The 12667-nt window shown below is 43.3% G+C and overlaps 1 protein-coding gene across 1 annotated transcript in view; it reads left to right on the top strand.

Annotated features, from left to right (window-relative positions):
* LOC146191485 (corticotropin-releasing factor receptor 1-like) overlaps positions 1–12667 on the top strand; it is a 201534-nt gene that overhangs the window by 170907 nt on the left and 17960 nt on the right. The window contains exons 7-8 of the mRNA XM_084599958.1: positions 2962–3092; positions 3619–3704. Coding sequence (XP_084456084.1) covers positions 2962–3092; positions 3619–3704 — 217 coding nt within the window. The remainder of the gene's footprint in view (positions 1–2961; positions 3093–3618; positions 3705–12667) is intronic.

The raw sequence follows: 12667 nt of genomic DNA, 5'->3' as shown, positions 1-12667 counted from the left end.
CGCACACCACTGATGAGCCAAGAAATGTTTTCGCATTAAAAAGCATGATTGCCTGACCGGATCTCTGCCCCTGTAACAAAAGAAGCAACCTGCTGCAGTACGTCAGAGAACTGGTACAATACTTGACTTCAGTAGATATGTACAGATGAGCCGCTTTAAAAATACACACATGTATCATATAGTATGAATCTGTTTACTCATCTGTTGCAGAGTGGCAAGGCCGAGTTTTGTTTCTATGTTATTTAAATAACAAGAACGTTTGCTTTTGTCAGACATACACACACAAACAAAAAAAAGTTCACATTGGCGTCATGAAAAGGAAACATTCTTTTTACTGTTACTTCACTACATCAACAACAACGAGCACTCTCCGCAATTTCTGTTTGGGCGCTTTTCTGGGTATGCAGAAATCCAAAATAGAAGCACAGTGATTTAACATGTCGATTACCGAATATTCCACATTTTGCTTTCCATCATGTGTTCCGTCTTTAGCTCCGCGATTGTGGCTACGAATGTCATATTGCTCCAAGACAGGTGTGTAAATTGTGTAGAGTTTCTTTTTATTATTAGCTGCGCCAGCAACCATAAATAGATTATATTTGCTGGTAAAAACCTCAAATATGAGAAAACATGGCTACGCTGGTAACAATCTAACAGGCCCGGTGCGGTACACACGAAACAATTGTAGTCTATCATAGTTCCATTTAGTCATCGTCCCCCAGGCTAGAGTTTCATACGCAAGTTTTGAAAAGAACAGAGATTATTGGAGTGATAGCTTTAACCAGAGATGTAGATAGGAGGCTATTTTTCACAGACATGCTACTGACTTCGCGTGTTCGGAGAACAAGTTATTTACAAGAGGGATCCAAGACAAATCATAAGTAAATCATAGTCCAACGAAATCTTTGCTTTCACTTGTTCTAAGTCTTGCCCTGTGTACAGTAAGTGAATCACTTTTAATTATTATTGATTGGCTTAAACCACCATGTACTTCGCTTTACTGTATTCAACTGAATTTGCAACCACATGGGCAATTACTTTATATAAATACTGGTTGACTGCTCAGTGTCGTGCAGTGTCCCACCTGTAAAAGATAGACTAATGTCTTTCACAAAAGTTGAAAAGCCTAAAAATTCTGAAGGTTCTCCATTTCATGGCTAAGAAGCCGGCACCGTTGGCTGATTACTTCTTGCAAAGGGGTTAAATTTTGTTCAAGAAATTGGACTTCAGTATAAGCTTGCTGGTGAGTTGTTATGTTCCTTTTCCGCGTTTTCATTTTATATTCACTAGGCGTGCAATTCACGGTTTCTGCCTTTGTTTTGTGCCATGCTTTTAAATTTAAGTGGTAAGGGAAGACTTACTCCGACTGTCGCATTGCCTCAAGCTTTTTAATGCGAAATGACTGTAATGATTGATCGCATGCAGCACTAATCGCCCTTTCCCTGTTGAAACTTCCAAACTACTTTCGCGTCACAGCACAAAGGCGTGATCTCATAGCGCCCGTTTCCATTGATACGCGGAAAATACCAGGAGAGATTTCAGAATGTTCTGGCTCGGATGTGCTCCCCTCCACGGCGAGGTACGGGGGAAGTTGAACATCCACGGCGCCAAGCAACGGCGGGGTCACCGGTGTCATTAGAGTGACGCGCGTCTCGCTTTACCGGGAGCCGAGTTTCCTAGCAATTATGCAAAACTCCAAGCGTCGCCCAATCAAGAGGAACCGGCTCACTGCCACTCGAAACATCGACCGCCGCCTCACAGTGGCCAGTACGACACGGGATTCCCCGTGCGTGCACTGGAGCCGCGTACTCTCCAGAACGGAAGGCGTGAAAAGAAGAGAAAGGCAAACAAATCAACGCATAGCTTCTTGCACGGCATTTACCGTTTATTTTGGAGAAAGGCGTTTTTTTTTTTTTTTTTCATGCAAGATGACGGAGTGCAGCCAGCTCCTACATTCTACGTGCTTTAGGCGTCTCCAGCCTGGCTGAAGAGATCGGCTGCTTATTATGTGCGTGCTTATTGAGGCACTGCTGGTGTTTGAAAAGTTTCGGTGTAAAGCCCAAACTTAACCGCCATCTGGACCTTCCATTTTAATTTACGCTTCCTTGTCGACATCGAATGAAGTGTTGAAACCACGTTTGTACAGTGTTTGTGAAGCACAGACTTCGGTATTCTTTCTGCTTGATGTTGCCTAGCGAAGCATGAGATAGCCTCTTGTCACGACACTGTCATTTTCAGGTTTCATTAAACGCTATCAAGAGTGGAATTCAACGAGCGCATATATGTTCACATGTAGAAAACTGCAACTCTGCACACTTGCGCAACACACAGCACGCGAAGTGAGAGTTAGCAGTTTTCAGTTGGTTGCCACAGCAACGCAAAACGGAACCTAGCGCGTTTCTTTCGTAACGATGTCGGTGCTTAGCTTGAAGAAGGGAATGAGAAACTTGCAGAACTGTTTTACATTCTCGTTAGGTAAGCATAAATACGATTGCGTCTATATTTATTTTTCATCCAGCGGTCCTGAGTGACCTTTCTTTCTCGCTTCGCCACTGCGAACCAGAATCTAGAGATTAAAAAGTGTTAAAAGCACTGGACAGTGTCATTTAATTCTCCAAGGTGATTACTCGTGAAAATTTAGATTATTTCGTTTTTTTATAAATCATCACCATCATCATCATCATCCTGACTGCACCCTCTACTCCCATACTTATATCCTTCCATTTAGTCCCGTCCATTCCCATGTACATTCACATAATCCCGGCAAGCTTTCCAATTTCATCAGTCCCACTGACCATCTCCAGTGCCCTTCAATCACTGGAATTTCCTTGGAATCCACTCCGTCACTCTTAGCGACCATTGGACGTATATAGCCTTCGCATCACCTTCCCTGTCCAAGCCTTTTTTCCTCCTCGACTATTTGGTTGATAGGAATAATAGGATCTAAATTGTGTTCCCCAGGCCTTCCTCTGGTATTCATCCTGACCTGGGCCTACCTGATGGAGCAAGAGCTGCGCACGGCATGCTGGGAAGGATACGGAGCAAACCGCTACGTCTGGCTGCTCATCGGACCACGACTTGTGGCTATATTGGTGAGCGTTGCATTAATCGTTAACACGTGAGTTATGGGAAGTCACCTTTGTGGTATTTTCGCGAATTAAACGTTTCACGAGAACCAAAAACATATCCAAAAAGAAAAGGTGGAACGGATTAGCGAAACTACACTTAGAACATAAGTTCAGCATAAAGGAAAACGATGTAATCCAAATCTAAGCTAGCATGTACGTGTAACAGCGGCCCGCCATAAGGACTAAAGGAAACATTTCGTTGAACAATGTAATAACAGTGCTACAAAAGGAATCTACGAGAGCCGCTAACGCTTTTGCGCCCTACCATTAAAGTTGGGGCAAAAAAAAAATTACCGCCGAACCTTTCTTCTTTTTTAATGTATTTTCAATATTAATCTAATTGCTTCAATTTAGAACCTAATTACGATCTAAAAAACTGAAGTTCAAATTGTCGATACGCTTTAGCGATTGAGGTAATAAATATTTGTATAACCAATACAACATGCACTTGATTTCCCCAGAATATGGAGGCTTTTCCTTGCTATCGCAGGTCAACTTTGTCTTTCTGGTGAACATCATCCGAATACTGGTGACGCGCGTGAAATCTGCCGTATCGGTGGAAACGACGCAGTTTCGGTAAGTGATGAACATCTTCCTGCTGTGAAATCTAACTGAGCATATAACCTGCATTAGACAAATCTAACGTGAAAATCTTCGACGGCATCAATTACATTCTATTTCGATTATAAATTATCGATTGGGATTACCGATTATGTTATATTTCAAACCTAGCCCTCCTACTTGCAATATTTGTAATATAAAGTTAGCTCACAGCTTGGCTAGTTGCTAGTCTGCATGTTTTTGGATAAGGTGCACAACACATTGCCATAACATGCACTTCCCAAATCCACAAAATATAATCCCTTACTCCTAAAGTGAGACGTGCAATGCAAGCATATACAAGCCTTCTAAATATCAGACATCAGATGAAAGAATCTCGTACGCAGCGTGAAAAGAAAACAAAAATGCTTTTTGCTGGTATAACCTTGCATTGAGCTCTAATCGTCGCATTGCATAATAAACGTATTACCTGAAGGAGCTTTATCCTTAAAATCAACTTCCTACAGCGTGGTCCCTGATAAATAAATTTTCTTAATCATTAGCCCTTAGCACGCGCTCTTAAATAGAAAACTTCGGGAGCCAAGACATCCACGATCAGGCAGCGTATAAGAAATTTCACTGCTTTTTTGTTTGCGCACTGCATTGAAAGTTCCTAACGCTCCTAGGTGCTCGACCACGCTGCAGGGCTTAGGCTCACTTTGAGAACTAGAAGTATCACTGGTACTGCACTATAATAACGCCCGCATGCCAGAAATTACTCTGTCTTTGAGAGTCTTCTTCCCGACTCGAAAGAGTAATCTTCGTTGTGTCACCCTCTAATAATCACATTTTATTAACGATACGCCACTATTATTGTGCACAGTCCCAGACACTCTTAGAGTGTGTGGAGAAGCTGCTCAGACGGAACTCAGCTACCTGTAGTGACAGAAGGGGGTAGCCATTTGGTGCCCAGCTTTCGCCAGTTCAAATCAGAGTAAGGGCCGGAGTCAGAGTTAACGTAAAAACATTTTATGCAGCAAGCGACGATACAGAGGAATTCACACCGATACTTAAAATATAAAGAAAATTTTCACAAAGAGCAACGCCAAGCATGCAAGTTAAAGAGGTTCTCAACAGACACAGAGGCTTTACAGCAATTCACAGTACACGAGAGAGCCAAAACAAATAAGCACCAAATTATTCACCGGGCAGTGTCAAAGACCGATGTCTGCAGAGTCATGTTGTGGCCGTAACGTAGACAATCGCCGCTTTCTCAGAGATCAGTGTGCTTGCCGAGCAGCGGGTTGACCCCGGAAACTGAGCAGTAGCACTTGAAGAATCACTGAAACAGTCGCTGTAACACTGGTTGTAACACTGGCTAGCTTGCCAACGCGCCGCGTCTGTCAGTTACAACGCTCCAAGGCAGGTGAGCACATACACATACCTTCCACTGCTCAAGCGTCCTCTACTCTCCTCGGAAAGATGCGCGTCGTCATTGGTCAGCTTCGGCTGAACCTTCTGGAGGCACCCCGTTGCTTCTCCGGCCGGGTGAATCATCGTCGCCTCCGAGTGATGAGGATGGGGTGCCACCGATGCGCCCAAGGCTACGTGCTCTCCTTGCGCGGAAAAGGAGACATTTCTCCAATGTTTTGGAACTCTACGCAGACGCCGCGCGTGCATTCTTCGCGTCGCGCTGACTTAACAAAAAAGTGCGCCGATTTCGTAACACATGAGTAGCTCTTCCTGCATAGACGGCATGTTATATGGGAAGCCTCCTTCGACATCCTGCAGCTTCCCGAAAAAAAAAAAAAAAGTCTCACTCTTCGGTTGGTTGAAAATCTCGTCCAAATAACCAAAAAATCTTTCTTTACTGCCGAACAGCTATTATTTAATTCTTTATTTCTGTGCCCGCGCACACTCAAGCTACCTATCTCGCCGTACCCGAGATGACGCCACACGCATGGTGCCAGCGGCAACAGATTTCTACACCGAGTTACTGGAGAGCACGAATCCGCTGCTACTTATTTCCTCAGTCCTCTAGAGAGAATATGTTATTGCGATTTATGTTGTGCACGATTCCCTCTCTTCTGACAGCACAACCCGCTGTGCGATGCTCCTGTCCAATAAGCAGGAAAGTAAACAGGCTTCACTTAATGAATTCGGAAAGGCGTGCTCAAGAAACAGCGGGCACTGAAACGGAAGCTACGTGGCTCAATATTGGCCAGCTCTTCGGCTGAACTAGTTGTGTAAAGGATGTTGCGATTGCGATCGGCCGGCTCTCGTATACGATTGCGCTGGAGGAGAGTGCTCATCTCGATTAGTGAGCTTTTATGGTCGGAGTGCGATGATGATAATGACGCTGGGAATGTCGATGGCGATGATGATGGGATGGCGTTCACTGCAGGTGAGCACAGCTGAGTCAAGTTTTCTCCTTATATCTTATTCGGCTACAAAATACAAGCAGAAGGTACAAGATACGAAACGGTGAAAGTATCAACAGCGACAATTCATCGTTGGGACGTCCGGAGGCAAAGTGCGACGAGCACCCGTGTTACGGACGCGCAAATAACCGCACTGGTATCCATTACGATGTGCGGCATTCGCCTCTGGCCACAGAGGCTCTTGTTTTCACTTTAGTGCAAGAAGGCAGTTTTGCGTTATCTTAAATGCGATATACAATGAACGATGACAAGGGGGGCTAGTTGGTTTATTATGAAACGCGAAAAACGAACACACGCGCTGACTAGAAAGCGCGTATGTGTGGCTTTCTTCCCCGTCGTCGTTTTGCTTGCGTTGCTTTCGTGTTTGTGTATATTATGTGCAGTTATTTATAGCATGAAGTTGGGCTGCTTCATTTTGCATTGAAATAAATTTTGCCCAAGAAACAAACTAAGTTGACCACAATGCAGTGCACTTGTTATCTTTCTTCCATGATGTCCCATTTTTGCATTAGTTCAATTTAATAATATCGAAGTCGTTTCTATAATCAGACACGCATCGCGTGGGAGCTGTAGACTCATTGCCCAAAGTTCATCTTGGTAACACAAGAGGACAGGATGACGGTCTTGTCAGTTGAATTGCTGAATAAAGAAATAAGCTGGTCTTAAGTTAAGCGTCAAAGCACGACCTGATTAAGCTCGTCATCTGCGGTGCTCAAGTTCTGCACAATAAATTCTTATTCACCAAAAATCGTTATTCTTAATGCTTATACAGCTATTTTGGCAAACCGTAAAACGAGGAACCCGAAAACACCAAATTCATACAAGCGAAAGTTTTAGACTTGTCTCATTTTTTTTTTTTTTCTGGAGGTGGAAGTTTTTATTTTTGCTGCAAGAGAATTGCTGTTCGCGTTTTGTAATTTCTCGCGGGTGGCTGTGAAGCTGCCTCTGAGCAACTGCTTGAAAAAAACGCCATGCCGCCAATGAATTTCGAATCCACATCTAGCCAAAGAGATTACCTTCATGGCCAATGCGTTAGACCACTTCGCCATCACAGGTGCCGGTTTCCTCCCTATCTAAGCTGAAAGTCTTTCACACTGCAATTTGGAAATTGTCGTCTTCATAATCTTCATCTCCTGTGACAAAAATGCAGTAAAGATTGGAGTCAGGCGCCCTCATTCTAAACATTCCTAAAGCACTCGCTAAATACTCAGATAAGCATGGCTACACGTATCTAATAAAGCAAAGTTAAACGAAGCCAAACGTAGCTAAATCAGGGCTAAATAATAGTTCTGCGTGTATATTCCTGCTTAGCCGAGCTAAACTACCATTCATTTTCTTCTTTAAATCTTCCGAAGCATAGCAGAGAGACAGCATAAAACTGAACCGCCTCTTTTCAGTTAGAGCCTGCAGGGTAATGATGGGAACACATGGTACGACATCGATGTCCAAACATGATTAGGACCATCCGAAATTCTACCTTGCAATGATCTCGGCCCAATTTAATTGCCTTTGAATTTGGGCGTTCTCGTGTAGAAGACAGGATTGATACAGTCTCAGTTGACTCACTTCCAACAATTGTCTTCGCTCACTCCCAAAATTTGGGTGTCCCACCCGTAAATTGATTATTTCGAGAACGAAGGCGAGCAGCTTTCAAAACCGACTTACCCCGCTTCCAAAATATTCTTGGTGCACCACCAAAATTTTTTTTGCCCAACCTAAAACAATCAGTCGCAAAGTTCTTAAATATGGATGAGCAGTTAAGATTTTGTCACTTTGGCAGGAGTGGAACCCCCTGTCATTTTTATTTTTTACCGAAGAATCATACGTAAGGTAATGTGAATGACCTTTGTTGGTTTTCAAACCGTGCCGCCGACATCTATTTACCGGATGCCTAATTACTGCGGCCAACTCATTTCTACTATGAACATGCTTTTGTTTTTTTTGCGTTCCAAACGATATTTTTAAATATTACTATACCTCGATAGATTTTGTCATCTTCCTCGAGTCTAATCATCGCGAAACATCCGAACAACTTTTTTAACAACAAAAAGTTTGCGCTAACGGTTGGCTAATTAGTCAACGAATGGCTTGAAAAAATCCACAGGCCGTCCTGGCGAACTATTAAAGATACACAGATTGGTACTCGACAGTTAAAGCCCATTACTGCTTTCCTAAGAGTTAGAAAAGAAAATGAGTAAAAAAAAAGGCTAATCTCTTTGCAGATATTAAGACGAAATTACGCTGGAGTTCACTTCTCGCCTTTTATCGCCTTCTGCAGTTTTTACAGCGGTGTACTGATTGCACAGTTTCAATAAGGCGCTTTATAATGAGGGATGAAGTAAATATAACCCTATGGGTTATATTTACTTCCAGATCATAGGTAGTTTTCAAAAAAAAACTTTTTTTTTTCAAGTACGAAGTTAACGTTTGCCATTCAGGTTCGCTTCATTGTGCTTAACTATTTACATTGTCTTCTTAACCCTGCTTTCGTCGATTTACGCAGTACAATGCACCAGCCATCCACACTCTTCCTTTTGTTCGTGACTGAAATTAACCAACACCAGCAATTAGTCGTTATCCCTAGGAGCCCCCGACAAACCCGCGGTCGTACCTCTACTTCTGCGTCTCTCAGGTGTCGTCCCTGGAACACGTTGTCACAGTTTTTTCTTCTATGTACACTCTCAGTACACAGATTTACAGCCCCCGCACTAAAACGATTTCACCGTTCCTCTGGCTGTCGTGTGTTCTCCAAATTAGTTCGGGCAACAAGCCTTCGCTAGAGCAAGATTCTCTTATGCTTCGATATTAGGGAGAAACGTGGAGCGTGTTATATCCCTGGGTCGCATAAAATCCCACCTCGTCAGGAACGTTTGCTTGTTTTTGCTACCTGACATCTTTACTGTGTTGCCTCAATGTGTTTACTTATGGGCCTCTGTCGCCTCGAAGCAGTGCATCATGGCGCGTTGCGCTGTTGGTAGACGTTATCAATATTGAAGTTTGCGAACAGAAACAACACACGGGCAGCTTTATATGGGGAAGGTGCGCCCGCCTTCGCGTTAAAATAATAAGAACGAGGTAAAGGTTAAACGAACGGCATGAGCCCATACTGCGCAGAGACGCAAATGGACTAGGCCAATCTGGGCAAGAATGTTTTTATGAAAACAGCGAACCGCCAAACAAAAAAAGAGTAGGCGATACTAGCAGACTACGAACGGTTGTCAGCCACTTGCTTTTGCGTCAGAGAGATAGTTTAATGAAGTATTCAGTGGTTGTACCGCGCAGGTGCGCCTGGGAAGTCAGTGGAGTCTACTAAAAGGTTAGCTTAGTCGAGAGAGATGGATTTCAGTTTGAACATTCACCCTTTATTCTGGCAAGCGTGGCTCCAATACTTTGTAGTGGAAATCTTAAGCACCCCACCTGCTCGCCAATCTACATAAATGACTGTTTTTAAAGGCCACCAATTTTAATTTCAAAGCTGCTCTATCGCATGTACTATTTATGTCCCCCAGTAGGGCTTATACGTCTTACGTATTTTGAGTAGCATTTATGACCATTTTAATAAGAATTACGACATATAGCTTACTTGTATTTGTCATATTACTGCCAGTTTATCTTGTTTTATTCTGTTCGTAATAGCTGTTTTTCAGCAGAAATTTGCATTTAAAACTTTTTAGCAGTGATTTCATTTCTTTTCCTGTAAAGAAGCTGACGAATAAAAATACTCATTTGATGTGTGTCATTCATGTTTATCTTTGGACTGCATCTGTGAGTAAACAAAGATAAACAGTTTCCACTTTTTCTTATAACGGTGTAAATCTGACAAAAAAAAAAAAAAACTTCATTTCAGGATATTTAAGGTTGAAACCAAAAAGTCATTACCCCATGTTTCAGTGTTTGCTGGTTCCAGCAAAAATTGTTCTCATTTTTTGCCAGAAGCAACAAACACTGAAACATGAGTAAATACACACCAGCCGTGTGGCCATGCCGGAAACACTTTTACACTTATTTGCAAATAATGGCTCCTTTGGGACATGTGTTTGCCTTTTTCGATACTCTTAATCTGAATAATACACTTTGCTAAGACTACACTCATATTTATAACAACGCCGTGGGGACTGGCAATTATATAAATTATTAACTACAAATATTGAGGGATAATTCTGCAATTATTGGTATAATTATTTGTGGATGATCAAGTCCGCGTCGACACCTCGCAGATCCGTGGTCCAGTCATCGCTTCTTGGTCCTCAGCGCCATGGATTCACTCTGCAAAACGGAAGATCGCCAAAATGTTGCACATGATCCAACGCATTGTCCTGAAATCCGGGCGGACTCTCTATAGTGCGATACAATATTCTAGCGCTCTGTTTCATAACCTCCGCTTGATTACCGATTCCATTTCCAACCAGACACCTTAGTAGATAAGAATGATACTCATGCAGCGAATCGTGAGAGTACTTGTGTCGTCAATGACCAGAATTCGTAGCCTGGCACTCAACCCCACGCTATCAGCGTAGGTTCATCTCAACACCACTGACGTAGCCTTGGACCAGCGTAAGAATACGCGTCTCTTGGTGCTTCAAGCTACTCCAGCGGTGGAGACATCGGTCGTCTCTTCAGCAATAGATAACCTAGCCACTATTTCCTGCATCACCATCAGATATTCACCTTTAAAAGAGACCGATGAGCACTAGCAAATGGCCAATACACTCAATACACGCAAACGTTTCCGTTATAGCGCAAGCAGCAGACCCATGCTTCTTTGCGGCACTGCTAGCAAATCCTAGGTAGGCACAGTGGGGTTAAGTGTTCTTAAAAGCGGAAATGTCGAAAGCCACTTTACAGCATTGTTTTCATTCTCTCCGTCGTCATTGTCATCGCTACTATCATTATCAACTAAATTCACCGGCATTGCCACCGCAAATATCATTACTATCATTATCACTAACTTTTTCTCATTACCATCGCTACTATCTAAATAGTCATCATCCCAATCGGCACTATCATCATTATCAACTAAATGCATCGTCATTGTCATCGGTACTGTCATCATTACGCTAGGAAAGAAGAATTACGGTGTGTTTCTCAAAAGCCCTGCCTAGAGTAGTGGTTCACGAACTCGGCTGGGGATCAAAGATAGAAAGAGGGAGTGATTCGATTCCGGGCGCTTTCTAGTCACAGTTTCATCTGATATTTTCTGTTCAGGCCATACATACGGAAAGACAAGCTTTCGCCTAAATACACGTGTAATGCATACTGATATTTTATGGACAATATTCTTCCCGAGGTACTCCGGAAGTGCTCATTTCCCGGTGTAACATGCCATTATGAACTGCTTATCACCTTTTGCATTTCGCCTTAGTACCACATCCCTGCCCTGACTCCTCTTATGGCTACTTGAATAAAGAGTGTTCTGATTTTTCTGGCCACTTTGTATGCGCTCGCTAAATAATGCCAACAGAAGCAAATTATTCCTTTTATACGCAGATAATGAAGCGTCAGCTATGACATAAGCCGTGGGAGTGGCAGGTCCGAACATCACATTCCCGCTGTTCATCTCCTTGCTTTACTCTATCGCATGCACATCATTTTCTTCTGCAACCAGGGGAGAATAGCGAATGGGAATCTTATTAAGACGGAGCGTCCGCAAGATATGTCGCCAGAAGTTGGTTCCCTCGTGCCGTCATCTTGCCTCATGCTTCGTGTGACCTGAGACTGTGACCAGAAAACGTGCCAGTGTCAATGCGAACATTGACACTTAAAGAAAAAATCGTGTCACTGCCAGGAGTCGAACCACCATCCCTTCGTTTCCCAGGTGATCACTCTAACTGCCACTCTACGCCGGGTTCGTGAGCACGCTTAACAACTTCTCCTTTTCTGGCGTAAGGATCCTGTGTGGTGCTGAGGGAAATGACAACAGCGGCGGCAGTGAGTGAGGAAAAAAGATCAAAATGAAGAATAAAATCAAAAAGCTGCTCCCAAGTGTCGGTTAACACCACTGGTTTGGTGATGTCACACAGTCAGCCAATCAGAAGGCCGCGGTGAACTCACCCTGATTGCCGCGAGACACCGACTTCTGACTCTAAAAAATTGCACATCGTCGAGGGTAGCATCCCAGGTCGAAGAGTAGTGGTCAGATTTTAAGAGAGTGGGTAAGTAGACGCAGAAAGTGGTCGATTAGGAATCAACAGCGTCGAGGAAGTGCTAATGTTTTCGCACTCTCCCAGTACTGTTTCTACACTGTCCTCTAAGTTTGTTTGTTTTTAACCCTATCCCCCACGTTCCCTTCCTCGTGCTCTCTTTTTCTCAGTCTATTATTAGTGCTAACGACGTTCATCGGTTACATGTGTACAAGTAATCACTCGGATATTACATATTTGCACCATTCACCACTTTAACATCTAACCTGCCCTAAAGGTTAGCTCGCAGTGGGATAGTCGCACACGGATGAATCGTAATGAGCGTTGCACTGACTCCTAGTGTCCCATACTCTTAAGCATCCCGGTAAAAGAGCCTGCATTGCTCTGTAGTTCTCTCTCGCTCCTGCCACGGAAAAGT

Source organism: Amblyomma maculatum, chromosome 4 (genome assembly GCF_055883805.1).
Source record: "Amblyomma maculatum isolate TAMU_Amacu chromosome 4, ASM5588380v1, whole genome shotgun sequence".
NCBI classification, from domain to species: Eukaryota; Metazoa; Arthropoda; class Arachnida; order Ixodida; family Ixodidae; genus Amblyomma; species Amblyomma maculatum.
The sequence above is the reverse complement of the archived record's forward strand: the minus strand, read 5'-3'. Positions and strand labels throughout refer to the sequence as shown.